The sequence below is a fragment of the Diabrotica undecimpunctata genome, chromosome 3 (genome assembly GCF_040954645.1).
Source record: "Diabrotica undecimpunctata isolate CICGRU chromosome 3, icDiaUnde3, whole genome shotgun sequence".
Lineage (NCBI taxonomy): Eukaryota > Metazoa > Arthropoda > Insecta > Coleoptera > Chrysomelidae > Diabrotica > Diabrotica undecimpunctata.
Window position 1 is genome coordinate 83,022,947 of NC_092805.1, and position 19,706 is coordinate 83,042,652.

Genomic DNA, 19,706 nt, shown 5'->3' on the forward strand with positions numbered 1-19,706 from the left:
ACCACCTAACCTATTCTAAATCACGTTCTCGAATTATTATTATGTCTCCATTGCGTTTGTCAAAGTTTATTCGACGTTTTCCCATTATCCAACCACTAATAGAATCGTAAAATGGACCATAGTTTTTATCAATTTTATCGTCTTTTATTAAATATTCTTTTATGTACTTGTGACTCATTGAAGGATATTGATCGATATATTCGTCTGTGGCATCCATCGGAATCTCGATTGGTTCTTGAATAATGTTTTCATCAGGTATCGCTAGATCAGGTGCATCAAAAAATACATCATTATCACCATTCTCCTCCTCCTTTTTCACTTCTTCTTTTTTAACCTTTTCAAACTTGTTAGTGATAGTATGATGTAACGTTTTTGATAATTGTGCAATATCTTTGAGAGGTTTCGAGAGTGGTTTAAACAGTTTATTTAGGGACTCATCTTGTTCTGTTCGACCTAATTTTAATGCCAAATATTTTTTGCGAATTGATCTAGCCAATTCGGCGACTTTCTTCTTGCGAAGGGCAATGGCAACCGTATCATCTGACATTGTGTTGACAAATAAACAATTATCTTACAATTTTATATATTTATCAAATCCTTTACGATATCGGCCATTATTGAGAGCAAAATCTTTTATAATTACCAGAGTACCATACCTATCACACCAACATTCAGAACAAATTTTTTTAAATTCATCAAATGACATGTCTGGTGATACGTGCTCATAAAATACATGCTTTAAATTTATCTCATCTTGCTTAAATAGTACAATCATGTTACAGTTGTCTCTAATTAACTGCTTCGGTATTTTTGAATATGTTTGGCATAAATAAGCGGCATCGATATCTTTATGTCTGCACATGGAATAATACTCGCGAATCTTCTGTTGACCATCGCATGCAACATCGTCAAATAAGAACACAGAGTGAGGTTTAGCTTCGCTGGGACTAATAATTTCTTCGTTGTCTTTAAATGGGTAATATCCTACACCTTTAACTTGCGCTATTACATCTTGCAGTAGTTGGTATTTCGGTTGAAAGAGGGATTTCGAATAAACATAGACATTTTTAAACTTGGCGCCATTCGGATTGAATAGAAGAGAGCATGACATTCGTTTTCCCGCATCCACTTGGACCGCAAATAATGGCTCTAAACGAGTTTGGTAGTAATTTACCATGTTTACTGTTGGTTGTTTTCTGGACAATGTCCAAATTATCAATTGGTAGCGTCTGCTCTTGCTGAACGACCTTCATCTAGTGACAAGTGTAGTACATATGTACGGCAATATATTATAGATGTCACCACTTGCATGGTATCAGTCCAATGTTGGTCGTTGAAGGAGGAGGTCTCGTAAACTCTCTAATTAATAAACTTCCAGTTGAACTACATATTCCTGGTTATCAGTATTGTGGGCCTGGAACAAAACTAAAAAAACGTCTTGCACGTGGAGATCCAGGAATTAATCCATTAGACGCAGCTTGCAAACGACACGATATCGCTTATTCGCAGCATTCATCTCTCGAAGAACGCCACAAGGCCGATAAAGAATTGGAAGATAGAGCTTGGGAGCGCTTCAAGTCGAAAGACGCTAGCTTTGGTGAAAAAAGTGCTGCTTTAATTGTAACTGGCGGAATGAAAACCAAAAGAAAGTTAGAGATGGGATGCTCTCGTCGTCGTGGACGTTACTCTTTCAATCGAGATGTTGTCTCAAAAATTGCAAAGTCCATGAAAAGAGGAGCATCGTTAACAGATACTGCTTTGACGGCTGTACGAATAGCAAAATCCATAATCAAAAGACTTGGTGGTCGTAAAGAAGTTGATGTTCCTCGAGTACTACCACTAAAATCTGGAGGTTTCCTACCCCTCATACCTCTATTTGCGGGCCTTTCCGCTTTGGGGGCTTTAGCGGGGGGTGCAGCTGGGGTGGCGAAGACAGTAGTCGACGCTAAGAATGCTCAAAAGAAATTGGAGGAGGATATTCGCCATAACAGGGCAATGGAACACATCGGTTCGGGTCTGTACCTACGTAAGAAACCGAGAGGTGGATTCGGCTTGTATTTGAAAAAAAAAACTTCCAATAAAGCTACCCAATCGTCCGCTATATGATGTTGAGATTGCACATTATGCGAGGATCCTTAAAATACCACATTTTCGAGGTGTTTTCATGAATGACGCTCTGCTTAGAGACGGTCCTCGACAACGAGAATGTGCAATAGTAAACTTGGATGTGTCCACACATAACGGAACACATTGGGTAGCATACAGAAAGATAAACAACAACGTAGAGTATTTCGATTCATTTGGTAATTTGAAGCCGACCAAAGAACTTGTTAAGTATCTGGGTGGTGCACGTGCCAACGTTTCCTATAATAACCATCAGTATCAAACCTACAATCAAATTATTTGTGGACATTTATGCTTAAAGTTTTTATATAATGGAGCCTACTAAAAGTACAGAACTGCTTATGGACCATATGTTTCACCAAAAATGTTTTACAGACTTCAGTGAAGAAGAACTAAAATACATACCGCTAGATTATATTATACAAACTGTACGACCTACAGAATTGTTAAAAATATGGCATAAATTGCCTGAAGAATATCGAGGAGAATTTAACCTGAAGATACTACTTCCCTGCTTCGTACATTATAACAGACCGGATTGGAGGACTCACTGGGATGGCCCACCTGATTCTCAAGCTTCATGTCATTTATGTAAACTTGCTTTGGAACAAATAAAACTATTAAAGTAAATATTGTTGTTTTTCTAATATAATAACCTATTAATACATTGACGTGAGTCAGTCATCATGTCGCAGTTGTTGAGAGTAGACAGCACCAATTACATATTCTCATTTCAACCTCCCACACCGATCGTGTTGGATCCGAATAAAGATTATGAGATAGCTCTTCGATTTTTCCATTCCTACAACAGTATACCAAACATTGAAAATACCAAGTTTTATTACTACAATGACAAAAACAAATTGCAACAATTTGATTTCCCCGATGGATGTTATGAAATTGCCGATATTGAAGAATACATACAACAGAAATTGGGTGCTGATAATGTGCTTAAACCAGAAACGATATTTAGTCTAAAACCTAACCATAACACGTTGCAGTGTCAAATTTTCAGCAAATATAAGATTTCGTTTAAGCAACCTGACAGTCTTGGTACAGTATTGGGATTTTCTCCTGCAATACTAAATCCAGGACAGACGCATTCTTCAGATCGACCTGTTAGGATTATTAAAGTATCTAGCATACGCTTTGAATGCAACATTAGTACCGGAACCTTCGATGGTAACAGACCTGCTCACACGATCTACGAATTTGTCATACAATCAAATCCTGGGTACGCAATTGACGAAACTCCACACAATTTGTTGTATTTACCTGTTGTACCGCAACGAGAAATTACCAATATCACAGTGTTGGCTGTCGATCAAGAAGGACGACCTGTAAACTTTAGAGGAGAACAGAGCACATTGGTGCTGGAACTTAGATCAAAAGGGAAATGGGATTATTAATAAGGCAATCTACTGCCCATAGTACACCATTAGTTGAGCAACCGTCTAAGCGGCAACATCTTACGTCCTCATCTAAGCGGCAACATCTTACGTTTGCAAACAAATTATTTTTGCAATCACTTGAGTTTAAACTGAAAACATGACAACTATGTATGGAAAACGATCACGTTCAAACAGCATAATGCCTCCAATATTTGATATTTATCGTAAGCCGATGTTTGACGAGTCGATTCGAAAGGCCGAATACCGAACATATGCACCATTCATCAAATCATTCAATTGCAATGACATTGTAGAATTTAGCATCAATCAAGTCGACTCGTTCTTTGCAATGAGCGAAACCTTGTTATGCATTAAAGGATCGCTCGCAATTAACGGAACTGGTGACGTTAAACTAGCAAATAATGTTGGTGCTTTTCTTTTCGATTCGTGTACGTACAGCGAAAGCGCAAGGGAGATGGAAACAGTCCGGGATCCTGGTATCCTAAGCGCTGTACGTGCTATGACATGTTATACACAAGAAGATTCCAGTCATATGGCAATGACAGGCTGGAATTACCCTAGGGACTAGGGATCCAATTCTACACGCTGCTGATCATTCATTCAACATACAGATGCCTCTTAAGCACGTGTTCAACATTTTTAATGATTATCCTTTGATTACGTGTGGTCGTCAAACAATACGCCTGGTTCGAGCTCGAAACGACAACGATTGCATAATTGTCAAAGAAAAAACTCAAGGCCAAGTTACAACTGTTAAGATTAACATCACTAACATTGAGCTTAGAGTCAAGCACATATTTCCCAATGATGATATTAAATTGGAACTTATGAAATCCATTCAACAAGATCAACCTATAGTTATTCCATTTAGAAAGTGGGAATTACATGAATTACCTGCCATTACCAAAGGAGCTAGACGTGAAGTTTGGGCTGTTAAAACTAGCACATCAGTTGAAAGACCACGTTATGTCATTGTTTTCTTTCAAACCAACAAACGTGACAAGAATTCAGCTGATCCCACCTTCTTTGACAATGTCGATATTCAAAGTATCAGATTATCTTTAAATGGAGAATATTGGCCGAACGAAAGAATGCAGTTGGATTTTAGCAAAACTGACTACAACGAGGCCTATTCCAATTATACTGAATTCTATCCTAGCTACATACATTCCCAACAAAAGCGTCCTCTGCTCGATTTCTCAGCTTTCAAGAATCACGCATTGTTTGTCATCGATTGTTCGAAACAAGAAGAAAGCATGAAAGCATCCACTGTTGACGTAAAACTCGATATTGAAGCGAATAATGGTTTTCCCGAAAATACCAAAGTCTACTGCATTATAATTCACGATTGCGTAATGGAGTACTTCCCTCTCACCGAAATGTAAAGTCTAAATTAGATGCATAAAGTGCCAGTAGTACACGAGCAGTCATCATGAGAGTAGCATTCGTAGATATTCAGGGATTCGTTGTGGACGGGTGGTTTGTTCCCAAAGAACTTACCATTGAAATTGGCATGAAACGAAGTCATTACATCTTTTTGCCTCAGAAACCATTTAATGCGCTAAGTAATGGGGATAGGAAGACTACATCATACGTGGAGAAAAAACTGCTTGGAATTCGGTACTCTGATGGGGAAGTTGAACTATCCAAAATAAATGAAATACTAGAGACCAAGTTGTTGTATGCAGCTGACTGTATCTACGTTCGAGGGAAACAAAAAGCAGAATATTTGGATAGGAAACGCCACGTTTTTGGAGTTTTTCCGCATATTATTGATGTTTGCAAATTTGATGGTACGCCTTGTGCTACTGGAAACGTTGGTCCTACTCCAAACCCATGCCATGCCACTGGAATATTTTCATGCACCGAAAGAACTGTGGATCGTCTACGTCACTGGTTTGCCAATAACATAATACCATTGTAATTTTTTTATATGTATAAATAAATATATTAGAAATTAAACGCTTTTTTATTTAAAACATCTTTATTGATCGAGTCTTATATTACATGAAGATTCAAATTTTCTCTTTACAATTTCAAAAATAATTTTTAAAATTAAGATAAATACAGATGCTAATATTACACAGGATATTGCAAAGACATTGTCTATTTCACTTTTCATATACTCGCTGGTGTTGTTGCTGCTGACACCCGTGGTGTTGTTGCTGACAAACATGGTGTTGGTTGAATACGTCTTAATGGATATGTAGCTGGTGGCAGTTTTCTACAGGACCAGGTGTCTTGCTGCTGCTGCTGTCGATTCAACTCTTCGGGTTTCCACGTGTTGTTGTCAAAATGCAGGTTATCTAATTGTCTTTTAATTTGTTTTATATCCTTATATGATTTAATGTCTTTCTTTAACTGGTCAAGTTTTCTTTGAAATTCTATTACTCTATGTATGTACTCGATGGGATTCATATTACTACTGAATATGTCCTATGTAGAATGTCACATTTTATGTCAAGCGACGCGTTGTCACATAAATGTCACGTTCTGCGTCGAATGTCACGTCATTTCACGTTCTACGTCGAATGTCACGTTCTACGTCGAATGTCACGTGACATTTCACGTCCTGCGTCGAATGTCACGTCATTTCACGTTCTGCGTCGAATGTCACGTTCTACGTCGGATATCACGTTTTCTTAGGCACTGTACGGAAAAGAAGAAGAAGAATGTTCCTACTGAACGTTGACATGGCTTCTGTGTCACCAACGCTTTCATTTGACACCTCATACGTCAAAATCAGGCCAATAGCAACGAAGATACGTTTTAGCGCCCATTTGGCAATGCTGCCATCTTTGTTTTTTGTGTCAAAGTATTCCCCGTCTCCTCCCCGTTCCAACGAGCCCTCGTACGTCACGATCGGACCAATAGAAACGAAAATACCTAATAATGCCCTTTCGGCATGCTCCGATGCGCACGGCACATACTGCGTTCAAACCCATTTTTCATCCCCTTTCCAACGAGCCCTCGTACGTCACGATCGGACCAATAGAAACAAAGATATGACGTAATGACCTTTTGGCATGCTCCGATGCGCACGGCACATATTTCATTCAACCCCATTTTTCATCCCCTTTCCAACGAGCCTCGTACGTCATCCTACGTTAAGCCGTTTGGAACTTACGACCGGGGGTTGCGATTTAGGGGTTGTGCTCAAAGACCCGTAGTCTATCTACTGCGGAGATAAATAATATCAACTGTTATAAGCATAATTATGCAGGGAAATATTGAAAATAAGAGCAGTATAGGAAGGAGAAGAATGTTTTGGTTAAGAAACCTCAGGGAATGGTTCGCTTACAGTTCTATTCAACTGTTCCAAGCAGAAGCCTCCAGGGTCACAATTGCCATAATGATGACCAACCTTTGTAACGCAGATGGCAAATGAAGATGAAGAATATAGTTAGAGTCACACTTCAGACTGAAATGTTTTAAACGCAGCAGTATAAAAATTGAAGTTGAGCTGCGGCTTTGAAATCTTCTGAGGAATGCTTAAAGTTAGATCAGGACATGGAAAGAAAAAACAACCACTAAATTTATTTAAAAATATTTTTAAAGATATATTACTCTTCCTCATAACATAACATAACCACTTATTCGGCTACTCTTCCTAATATGTCACTTGTTTTTCAGTAGTCTGTATTTCCTCTTCGAGAAACGCCCTAGGAACACACCAACGAAGAATATTGAACCTATTATCATAAATAATACTATCACAAAGTAATTTTTTGATGGTGATGCAGACACTGTTCGGTATAAACCTTGAAAATCTGCCGGAACTTCGACCTGAAACAATATTTATATTGTTAGTACAAATTTTCATACTTATAAGAGAGTAGTTTAACCTTGATCTAGCTTTCGATAGATGAAAACGAATTGCTTTCTTTTATCTGTCATCTACACAACATTTCAACCAAACACATTAAACAGTTTGGTTTTAAATAGTCGTCGAAAAATTCCAATATTTTTCATTTTTTAAGGATATTTATTTGAAAGGGCATGGCAACTCAGAAATCTAAGCTAAACTGTATGCTGTTTATCGTGAGTTTGAACCGTCATCAGCAATAGTGAAGTTTTGGGAAAATTAATTTTTTTCTGGATACAATGATGTAAGTAATAGCGTATTATGATCATGGCAGATTGTACAATCAAAATTCGTGATATAAAAGAGGCTGTAAACATGTTAATATGTGTAAATAAATCATACCCGAACATTTTAACAATTATCTGCATGATAGGTGTCTGGTTTGTTCATTGTCACCTAAAAACGTGCACAAGTGTCGCAATGATAAAACGCAGTAATTTTTTTTACTAAAGCATGACTACTGATGAATCATGAGTTGATTTCTACATGTCAGAGACAAAGGAATAGTCAAAACAGTGGAGAAAAGCAGCGAAGGTTTACCGAAAAAGACCAGCCGAAGTTGTGATGGCGACTGTTTTTTGGGAAAAGATATTCCCTATGGTTTTGTCATCGAATGCCATAGTCTGTGGAGTACGCATTTCGATGCGCATCGCCCCGCCTCGAATTTTCCCATTGGCTCTTGACCTGGAAATCCCTATTTATCGCTCGAACAGCGCATATAAATGTTGGCGATTTTCAGGTCAGCCAAGTCAGTTCCTCACGGGCTCTCCGAGAGCTTAGTGCTCTCGGGGCTCTGCTTCCTGCATTTATTTTCCATACTCTGTGGCTGAGAATTGTTTCGACTTAACTTGGTGTTTTATTTCGACGAAGAAATTGTCATGTAAAAAATATCTTGCCTTTTTCAAGGCAAGACCCCGAAGATAAATATTTTCCAAGTCCATAACGCGAAAATGGACTTAAGTAGAGGAGCTCTCGACAGTATATTCGAAGCCCTCTACAGAGCACCCGGAGACAACAGAAGGTGGTTAGACCCTTATTTGTTCCCCCGAGGTGACATGGCGCCCGACAACGTGGTTAAAATCCGAACCCACGACCCAGCTCGAATTCACAGAAGGCAACACGCCATTGACTTCAACATGGGTTGAAGTCAAGAGAAGAATGGGGAGAACCACGTAGTGTTAGAAAGCAATACTCTAACACTCCGACATCGAGGCCTTCTGCAGACCTGATGCCTTCGACGTGCAGACACCTTTGACGAGCCAGGCTTATTCGAAGTTAGAAGCCCCAGATGCCGATGGAAGTCCCGGAGTAGACCCAGTCATCGCCCCCCTACCGAAAGTGGTTGGACGACCACGTAGGCTTCGGCACACTGGTACCCTACGAAACCCCGTTGGATATGGCAGATGGGATCCAGACGACCGAGAAGAAGACGAACCCGTTGGAGGAGTTGGCACGCCGACCGAGGATGGACCTGTAGGAGCTTGAGATGCCGTCATCACTACCGATCTCCCCCTGTAAGTAGTGTTGTGTGAATTTCTTTTTGAACATTTTACTTGTATTTTTATGCATATTTTCTTGTGTATTTTCACATTTGTATTTTTTAATTAATAAATATTTTTCCCAGCCGCAGAGTCTCCAGAGGAGGGGGGATGGGATGCCATAGTCTGTGGAGTACGCATTTCGATGCGCATCGCCCCGCCTCGAATTTTCCCATTGGCTCTTGACCTGGAAATCCCTATTTATCGCTTGAACAGCGCATATAAATATTGGCGATTTTCAGGTCAGCCAAGTCAGTCCCTCATGGGCTCTCCGAGAGCTTACTGCTCTCGTGGTTCTGCTTCCTGCATTTATTTTCCATACTCTGTGGCTGAGAATTGTTTCAACTTAGCTTGGTGTTTTATTTCGACGAAGAAATTGTCATGTAAAAAATATCTTGCCTTTTTCAAGGCAAGACCCCGAAGATAAATATTTTCCAAGTCCATAACGCGAAAATGGACTTAAGTAGAGGAGCTCTCGACAGTATATTCGAAGCCCTCTACAGAGCACCCGGAGACAACAGAAGGTGGTTAGACCCTTATTTGTTCCCCCGAGGTGACAGTTTTTATAAAGGGAATACTAAAACTGAAATAGATTTCTTTATGATCGGTTGAAGACGAAATGTAACGGATGTTGCAGTTTTCAACACATTTAAAATTGAAAGTTAACATTTAAACTAGTAGTAATTCATCCCCCTCTCCATTTTGACAGCTTCCATGTCTGTCACAATTTGGTCTTCTAGACGTTTATTATTCTTCATTTCTTTTAAAGCGTTCCTTACTTCTTCAGTTGTTATATCCGGCATTTCTTCAGAGCACACATTTACTACTTTACTCCTTTTACCTTTACCTTTTAACTGTTCCTCTTATTATTTATTTACTAAATAAAATTTTATGGCAACGTAAGACTCCCTGGAGGTTGCTAGTCCTGAGACAAAGTCTCTACGAGGACTTGTTGATAGCAACTCTATCCTATTGTAACTTAAACATTCTAGTATATAAAATCAAATAATGTAACTCAAATTTAATTTAACAACATTTAAAGGGTTTTTACCCATGTATTTAGTGGCTCAGATAGCACTGATGATGGAATATTAATTCCGAAAACGTTCTGTGATGTAGCCCGATAGGGTGTTTTAATATATATACCTTTTATAAAGGAATTTTTAAATAAATTTTTTGTGATACATGGTATACAGCCAGCTACAGGAATTTAGTTTCCTTGTGGATTTTTTAAAGGATCGCAATATTTTTGTTTCAACAGACAACTAATAAACATTTGTAAGAGAACATCTTTGGCATTTGACGGCAATTTGTCCAATATCTCATAAGTGAAACCGTCTAAACCGTATTTCTGCTTTTTTAGTGCAAAATCTAGTTCTGAAGAAGTAAAAGGTTTTGAATCTATATCAATATTGTGATTTGATATCAAATTTCTTTGTTCCTACGAACAACATTACCAGGGGTAGATGGTGCAAGTTGGTCTAGTATCTATTTACTGATATCTTCGGAAGTTGAGATTTTTTGTTGTACTGATAATTATTGGGAATCGATTTTACGGTTGTCCATATTTTTGACAGAGGAGCGCTTTTGTTCAGACTATTTAAAAAATTTATCCAACTTATTTTTTTTTATTTTAAATAATTTTCTGGTTTGGGCTGCAATATCTTTATAGTTTATGTAATTATCATGGTTACTTTGCTTTCGATACACTTTCAAGGATTCTGGTCGTTTTTTTTTATTTTATATGTACATTCCTCTCCTCGTCCCGTCAATAAGGCCTTGGAGTTGAAGGAGTAAAAGGTTTTTTATGTGCATGGATTTGGAAGCGACTAGAGAGGTAGTATGAAAAAGTTGGGACTGTCTTCTCATCGTTAGAAAGCTTTACCAGTTGATAAACATGTAATAATTTTTTCTCTACGTCTTTCTGAAATACTGACTGACTGGCTGACTTCCAGTCAGCGCGGCAATCATTCCATAAAAGTTATATTTTCTGTCCATCATGAAAGTTATATTTTCTGTTGCCATTATTGCTTTGATTTTCTTCTGCTTCTCGTATATTGGACATTTTCTAGACAACCAGGTGTGCTCGTTGGTTTTACAATATATGCAATGATTATTTTCATTATAAGTTTCTATTGCATGCTTCCATTGTATTGTTTGTACATTTTTTACATCTACTGTCCTTAGATTTACATTGCTTTGAAGAGTGAGCATACCTGAGACATTTATAGCATTGCACCACCGGATGTATGTATGGATCTACTGAGCAATGACATAAATTATTATTATGTTTTGTGAAACCTCGTTGCCCAAAAATTCTACAATTATCATTTATCTTGGTGCTAATTATCAACCATACGAACTATGCTCTTTCTATGTGTATACAATTTTGGTATATAAGCTATAAGATCATTTTTATTTATTAAATCATGTGTAGTTATTTTATTATAGAATAAGTTTTAAAAATGACTTTTATCATACTAATACCAACTGTTTTTATGTCAACTACGTCGTTTTTTATTAATGAATCATTTAATAAAAAATGACCGACCTTCATAGGAAATAACCTATCGATATTTTTATGTTCAATATAAACAAAGAATGACCGTTTTACTTACCACTTGTGCTGCATTTTTGTACATCTCAAGCCTTTCCTTCAATTTAATTTTACAATCTTGTGACAAAGCTTGTTCTGCGTTAGCCATTACACTCTTAAGACAATTTATTTCTAAAATTAATGAAGCATTAGAAATCAATTTAAAAATCAGAAAATTTTTTATGTAAATAACAATAACAACATATAAGGTGTAAGATTATATATGCAAGCTGTAGCTCTGTTCACTTATTTTTTTTTTGTGGAAATCAGCACACTCTAGTTTGAGTATATTATACTATACTTGTAGTAAACTATAAATAATCATTAGTCCAACATAAGATATGTGTAAATTAAGTTCCATAACTAGAGTGATAAATTTCAGAGTATTGTTACGATAAATAATGACGCATAATATCTAAACTGTAAACATACTTTCTCATTCAAGTCTTTTCTAGATCAAACACTAGCCGGCAGAATCCCCAGGTAATAACCGACGGGTCTCCTACGATTCGAAGTTTGCAGAAGAAGGTCGAATGAAAAACCAGTCTGGGTGACCTTCTCGTCTGTTCGAAGGGAATCGCCGGAATTCTAGTCTAACGGTTGTTTAGTATAAATATAGAAAAACCTTTTATTTAAGGGACAGTTAGTTTTGAATATGAAGTCGAGTCTTTTAGTCCGAAATAAATATTGTAAATAAATGATATAAATTAAAGTAGTTGTGTTCTAGTTCTTAGTGATAAGTGTAAAACTGTAATAAATATAAATAAATATTGTTAAATAAATTAGTGAATATTGTAATAAAGACTTTACTAAACCTGTAAGTGTTATAAATGTAGAACCTTTTATAATAAATAAGGACAATAAATTAGATTAATAAAAATACTACAGTGGTGTCCAGAAGTGAATATATAAAATAAATTGTGAAAATGACTACGATTTATGAGCTCACAGTTACGAATTTAAGAAGACATCTCGAGGATAGAGAATTAGCTTGTACCGGAAAAAAGGCTGAGTTAGTCCAACGACTAAAGAACGCTTTGGAGGAAGAGGGTTTAGACCCGGAAACTTATATATTTGAAGATGCTGTCATCTCGTCGATTTCGAAATTAGAGAACAAAGTTTCTGACGATATTTCGAAAGTTTCTTCTGATGTAGCCAAAGTTTCTGGTGACATCGCATCATTAGAGAACAAAGTTTCTGATGACATCGCATCATTAGAGAACAAAGTTTCTGACGATATTTCGAAAGTTTCCGGCGACATCGCTTCTTTAGAAAACAAAGTTTCTAACGAGATTTCTTCTCTGGAAAGCAAAGTTTCTGCTAACATCTCTAAAGTCACTTCTGAGATGTCTGCCCTCGACGATAGAATGTCTTCGTTAAAAGACCAAGTTGCTGCCGATATGTTGGCCTTCGAAGAAAAGAGATGGAAAGTAAGATGGAGAAAACAGGGAGAGCAGAGAGAGGAAACAATCAAATTACAGTAGAGACAAGAGAAGAAGAGACTAAATGTAAGTTGGAAACACGGCCGAAATTTGAAGGAAGTGGAGGTTCTATTCATGTTAAAGTCCCAACTTCAGTCCCCAATCCCCAAGTCCTGACTATCGCTCTTCGAGGATATGCCTTAGATGTGCTTCAGACCATAGCCGTAGAGGAGACGGATGATTTCGAACAACTGAAGAAGAGGTTAAATACGCGATATGGCCACGAACATTTGGAGCATGTATATCAGTGGCAGCTTAAAAATCGAAGACAGAAGAAAGATGAGGCTCTTCAAGAATATGAGGTAGATATTGCCAGATTAGTACGATATGCTTATCCAACAGCTCCCGAAGACATGATGGAAAAATTGGCCGTTCAAACGTTTATTGATGGTTTTCGTAATCATGAAATGCAGAGAACACTGCGATTAGCTCATCACAAGAAGCTGGTTGATGTCTTATCCGCCGCTCTCGAATACGAGTCAGCTACGCAGGCCTCTGGCGGGTACAGTAAAGTTAGGACTGTAAAATAGGAAGGATATGAAGATAAACTTGACCAGCTCGTTAATATGATGAAAAGTATAACATACAAGAAAACGAAGACCATAAAATCAAGAAACTCACCATCAGGAAAACTAGAACGATTCAGCCTTAGGGGGGCAGCTTCGACCCGGAATTTTTCCAAAGAACCTCTCATACTAATAGCTTCTTTGAAATGTCGTGAAGATAGTGTATATGTAGATGGAGAAATAAATGGTAAAAGGCATACGTTGTTGGTGGATACCGGAGCGACCAGAACCATTATACACCCGACAGTTATAAACAGTTGTAAGAAACTATTACCAACGAGGTTGCGACTTCGGACCGCTACAGGTGAAAATGCCAACATTTATGGAGAAATCCAGGTACAATTGGGAATTGGAGCAGAAAAGTTCGTCCATACTGTTATAGTTGCTGACATCGAAGAGGATGTTATATTAGGAATGGACGTAATGAATATGCATGGATTCCAATTGGATTTTAAGAATAAGGTAATCAAAGTTGGCAACGAGGAGGTATTTCTTCATCCACATGATGACAACATTGTGCAAGCAGCCAATAAAGAAGATACAGTCGTGCCTGCGAGAAGTGAAACGATCATAGTAGCGCGGCTACAGGGAATTGTGGACGAAGGAACACCTGTTATGATGGAGCCTTGGAACCATGACGACGAGGTTGGCAGTGGAATCATAATTGGAAAGGAATTGGTGACTTCCTTTTTTGGTGGTAAAGAAATTCCTGTGAGACTTATCAATGTAATCAAGAAAGAGACGAAAGTAGGAACTTGTGTACCTGTGACATCCATAATCCGTCAGGCGACAACATCTGATAATGCCAACGACAAATTCGACCAAATGGTTGCAGTTGCGGGACAGTCTCTAAATCAGATGGAGAAAAGTAAATTAAGGGAATTTCTTCGGCAGTATCGTGATATTTTCGTACCGAAAGAAGGAAAGACGGGAAGAACAACCGTTGTTAAGCATAAAATTGATACTGGTAATGCTAAGCCAATTCGTCAAACAGCTCGACGATTACCACAGGCGAAAAGAGAGGAAGCTGAAACGATTCCGGTGGTCCTGGTTAAGAAGAAAGACGGAACGACGAGGTTCTGTGTGGATTACCATTTGCTGAACAACGTTACCAAGAAAGATAGTTATCCTCTGCCTCAGATCGACGACACATTGGACACATTGGCTGGAAGTCAATTCTACTTTGTAGAGTCAAGGATTTCTACTTTGGATTTGAAGTCTGGATACTGGCAGGTAGAAATGGACCCAGTAGATAAAGAGAAGACAGCCTTCACCACAGGATCTGGATCGTGGCAATTCAGCGTTATGCCATTTGGACACTGTAATGCTCCTGCGACATTTGAGAGGCTTATGGAAAATGTGTTGAGAGGGTTATCTTGGAAAACATGCCTGGTTTATCTAGATGACACAATCGTCTTGGGAATTTGAAGATCATCTGAAGAATTTAGAAAACGTTTTTAATCGGCTTAAAGCTGCCCAATTGATGTTAAACCCCAAGAAGTGCCAGTTATTTCAAGGTAAAGTCAATTATCTGGGTCATATAGTCAGTAAAGAAGGAGTGGCCGTGGATAAGGGAAAAATCGATCCCATTAAGGAATCAGTACCAACGGACAAACATCAAGTGAGAAGTTTTCTTGGACTATGTACTTACTACCGGAGGTTTATTAAGAAGTTTGAAGATATCGCTAAGCCACTAACGCGACTTACAGAGGAAGCAAGAGACTACCGCTGGGATACAGACTGCCAAAATGCCCTTGAGACCTTGAAAAAGCATTTAATCACAGCACCAATTTTAGGGTATCCACTGCCAGAAGGAGAGTATATCTTAGATACAGATGCAAGTAATGTGGGAATTGGAGGAGCGCTATCTCAGATTCAAGGAGGACAGGAACGAGTCCTTGGATATTTTAGTAAAGTTTTTTCAAAACCTGAGCGGAATTATTGCGTCACGAGAAGAGAACTTCTAGCAGTAGTGAAATCAGTAGAGCACTTCTATCAATACCTCTATGGAAGGAAGTTTTTAATCCGAACCGACCATGTCGCCCTTAAGTGGTTAATGCAGTTTAAGAATCCAGTGGGTCAGATAGCCAGATGGATCGAACGACTCCAAGAATAAGATTTCAAGATTGAACACCGGATAGCCACAGAAACGCTGATTCTCTTTCCAGAAGGCCATGCCCAGCAGAGTGTTTTGCAACAAAACAGAATCCAAGGAAGCAGCAGTGTTAAGAACAACGATGGTAAACGCCGACTGGGCGCCTACTAAGATAAGGGAAGAACAAGAGAGAGATCCAGTTAAACAAAAAATTCGAAAATGGAAAGAGGAAAACCGTCGACCACCTTGGCAAGAAATATCAAACCTATGCTCAGTAGTTACGTATTGGGCCCAGTGGGACTCATTTATCATGGAAGATAGCTTGCTCAAACGAGTACTGGAACATGATGACAGTTCAGAGAAGAGAAGACAGTTGGTAATCCCAAAGAGCAGAATAGCCGAAGTACTTCGACAGTTACACGACAGTCCATCACGAGGACATTTCGGTGTAAAGAAAACCATTCAGCGAATTCGGGAACGGTTTTATTGGATGAACAGTTCCGACGACGTAAAGGACTGGTGTAAGAAATGTACTATTTGTGCTACGAGTAACGGGCCTCACCGAGAAAGGAGAGCTCCTATGAGACAATATAATGTTGGAAGCCCGTTTGACAGAACAGCTTTGGACATCGCTGGGCCATTTCCAGAAAGTGAAAATGGAGGCAAGTACATGTTGGTAGTAATGGATTACTTCACTAAGTGGGTTGAGACTTACGCACTTCCAGACCAGAAGGCTGCCACCGTTGCAGATAAGTTGATCCAAGAATATATCAGCCGATTTGGAGTGCTTTTGGAGATCCATAGTGACCAAGGAAGGAACTTCGAAAGCGATCTATTCCAAGGAATATGTGATAGACTAGGCATGAAGAAAACAAGAACTACAGCGTATCATCCGCAATCGGATAGTATGGTAGAATGGATGAATAGGACAGTTGGCAAGTATTTGACAAAGATGGTGTCCGATTATCAGCGAGACTGGGACCAATATCTTCCGTTCTTCACAATGGCCTACAGATCTGCTGTTAACGAATCAACACGCCAGACACCAGCCAGGGTCCTATTCGGACGCGAGATGCGACTACCTTGTGATTTAGAGTTTTTGTGTCGACTTGGAAAAGATGTAGCAGGTGAAGATTATGTGATTGAATTATGAAGAAGAATGGACGATGTACACGAGTTGGTCCGTTCCCATCTTCAGATCGCTAGCGACCGAATGAAGAAACGGTACGAAGTCATCTACCGAATAAGCAAGATTCCGAGGGGAAAGCCGATGATAGTACACCATAACCGGCAGGCGTTTTTCGAAGATGACCACGACGTAGATGAAGAAGTGGAAGTAAACCAAGTCCAAGATGTGTCTGACCTTACGTTTGAGGAATTCATGGGGGCCTATGCAGGTACCGTTAAAGCAAGACATGGTGTTACCACTGAAGAAAAGCAAGATCTACTCGCGCTTCCCGATGACTACTCGCTGACCCTTACCATCCCGGCCAGTATCAAAGACGCACCAGGGTTGGCATCCGACTTTCAAAGGAAGTTCGAATAGAAGATCAACGTTGCCATCCGATAGAGAGAGATAAATTGCTCGTTGAATCCTTAGTGTAGTATTCAGTAGCGTATCGTTCACACTGTTGCAGTGAATACTTCTTATCACAAAAAAAAACACCTCAAAAAACTACTTTCAAATTCCATTATTTTAATTTATATTTAAATGGGAATAAGCCACAATTAAAGGTTAAAATACGTTTATTGACGTTTCAATTTCCACTTCGGAAATCGTTCTCAAAATATAAACATTAGTAATTACTAATGTTTATATTTTGAGAACGATTTCCGAAGTGGAAATTGAAACGTCAATAAACGTATTTTAACCTTTAATTGTGGCTTATTCCCATTTAAATATAAATTAATTTAAAATGCCACAAGAAAATAGCTTCAGAACAATATTAAGAATCCATTATTTTGTATAAAATATACGAGACAAAGAAACTTTCTATCCTTAATGACATTTTTTGTTTGTTACAAAAATTAGTCATCAAAAAGGTAGATGTACCCTGCTGTTATGTCAATGAAAGGTTTTTTTTATTGGAATTACTTATATCTTAAATAATTTACATATTTTGGGAAGTCCAAATTCACAATAATTCAGTTTTTGTTTCTGAACTTGCAAATTATATAAAGTTAATTTTTACTTTTAGTGAACATATAAACATACGTATAACTGACAGGTACTTACACGCAGACTCACACCATCATCCTGCACAATTAAATTCGGTAATAAAAACCTTAATAACAAGATCGGAGAAACTGGCAGATGAGGATCATAAGAACGAAGAAAGGTACAAAGTCAAAACAGCTCTAAGAAAAAATGGCTTCTCCATGTCTACGATTGAAAAGGCACAGAAATCTCGAAACAAAAGCAAAGATCCAGAAAAAGAGGAAAAACCATTCGGAAAAACTATCCTGCTCTATGTAAAGGTTACGACAGACAAAATCAGCAGAGTGCTAAGAAAAAACAAAAATAGAGACTATTTTTAACACCGACAGAAAAATCGCAACCATATTACCATCGGCAAAAACAAAAGTTGCATTAGAAAATCAAGGTGTATACAGAATTCCGTGTGAGGACTGCGATAAATCATACATCGGACAGACAAATCGAAGGATTCGCGAAGAACTTCGAAACGCCATCAAAAGAAAAGAGAAGACTTCATCCCTAGCACAACATGCCATAAACACAGGACACAAAATAAACTTGAATGGAACAACAATGCTAACCAAACATCGAAAATAAGGCCAAACGTATAATCAGGGAAGCCATAGAGATGAAAAACATCTACTAAAAAATTTAAATACCAGAGATGATGCTCAAATACTTATAGTATAATGTACAGAACAAATTCTTGCAGTGAGCACATTGAATTTGTCAGACCAGCGACAAAAATGAACCCATTTATTACATACAACATTATCTTTGGGAAACCGAAAAAATCTACTTTCACCAGCAAAACCTTTATTTTGATTATCGTTATTATAATTGAAAACAGCACACCTCATTTTTATACTTTTTAGTAAAGTAAATCTCACTTTTACACAGATAAAATATAAAATAATCTTAGCTAACAATCGCGAATCATTCAAACTAAACGGACATTACGAACTTGCAACTCTCCAATTACGTCATAACCTCAACCTCCCCTCTCTTCAGTATGCGTAATATCTTATCTTGTTAGTCACAGTATCATGATGTCTATCTTCCACCTTCAGTATTTCACATGACTCATAACTGGTGATCTGTGTTTTTATGAAAGTTCTTATCGTGTTAGTCTTAGTCTTGTTTGCGGCGCATTTCTGATTTTTGACCTCACCTTGTGGTTAATATAACAAGGTTTGTATGGGTAAGCTTTTCTAAATATTAATAATTTATGGCGTCTTAAGTTTAGTACCACTATGGATCAAAATAAATTTCATGTTACGCAAGAAGAATTGTGGAAAACCCTTTATGAGGATGATTATAGTGGCAAAGAAGAATGTTCTGTAGGTGAAAGTAAATATTAAAGTGTACTATCGGACGACCATTTTAAATATATATTGATGATTTGGTAAAATTTCAACAGGGGGTGATGTTAATTTGTATCAAAACGCGACGGACCAAGATTTAGAAGGAGAAGACTGCTCCAAAGTATTAGGTTGAAATAATTATGCTTTATAAACATATAACATAAAAAATACAACCAACATAAAAGAATTATAACAACTGTTTTTCCCGATTCGCTGATAGAAATCATTTTGAATAACACAAATAAAGAAATAGAAATTATCAAAACAAAATTTACCGTAGAACATTATACTCAGGAAACGAACAAAAGTGAGTAGCTAGCCCTTTACGGCTTATTATATTTTGCTGGAGTTTTAAAAGATGCCCATCTTTCAGTAGTAGATATGCGGTCTGAAAAGTTTGGTGTTTCCATATTTAGATGCTCTATGTCCAAAGACAGTTTTGAATTTATTTTAATGTGTTTATGCTTT

The 19,706-nt window shown here is 37.9% G+C and overlaps 1 protein-coding gene across 1 annotated transcript in view; it reads right to left on the reverse strand.

Moving 5' to 3' along the window:
- Window positions 1–7,083: 7,083 nt before the first annotated feature.
- Glg1 (Golgi apparatus protein 1) overlaps window positions 7,084–19,706 on the reverse strand; it is a 58,752-nt gene continuing 46,129 nt past the window's right edge. Inside the window, exons 10-11 of the mRNA XM_072526159.1 lie at window positions 11,558–11,667; window positions 7,084–7,322 (exon numbers count right to left, since the gene is read on the reverse strand). Of these exons, the coding sequence (XP_072382260.1) occupies window positions 7,155–7,322; window positions 11,558–11,667 (278 nt within the window). The 3' untranslated portion in view covers window positions 7,084–7,154. The remainder of the gene's footprint in view (window positions 7,323–11,557; window positions 11,668–19,706) is intronic.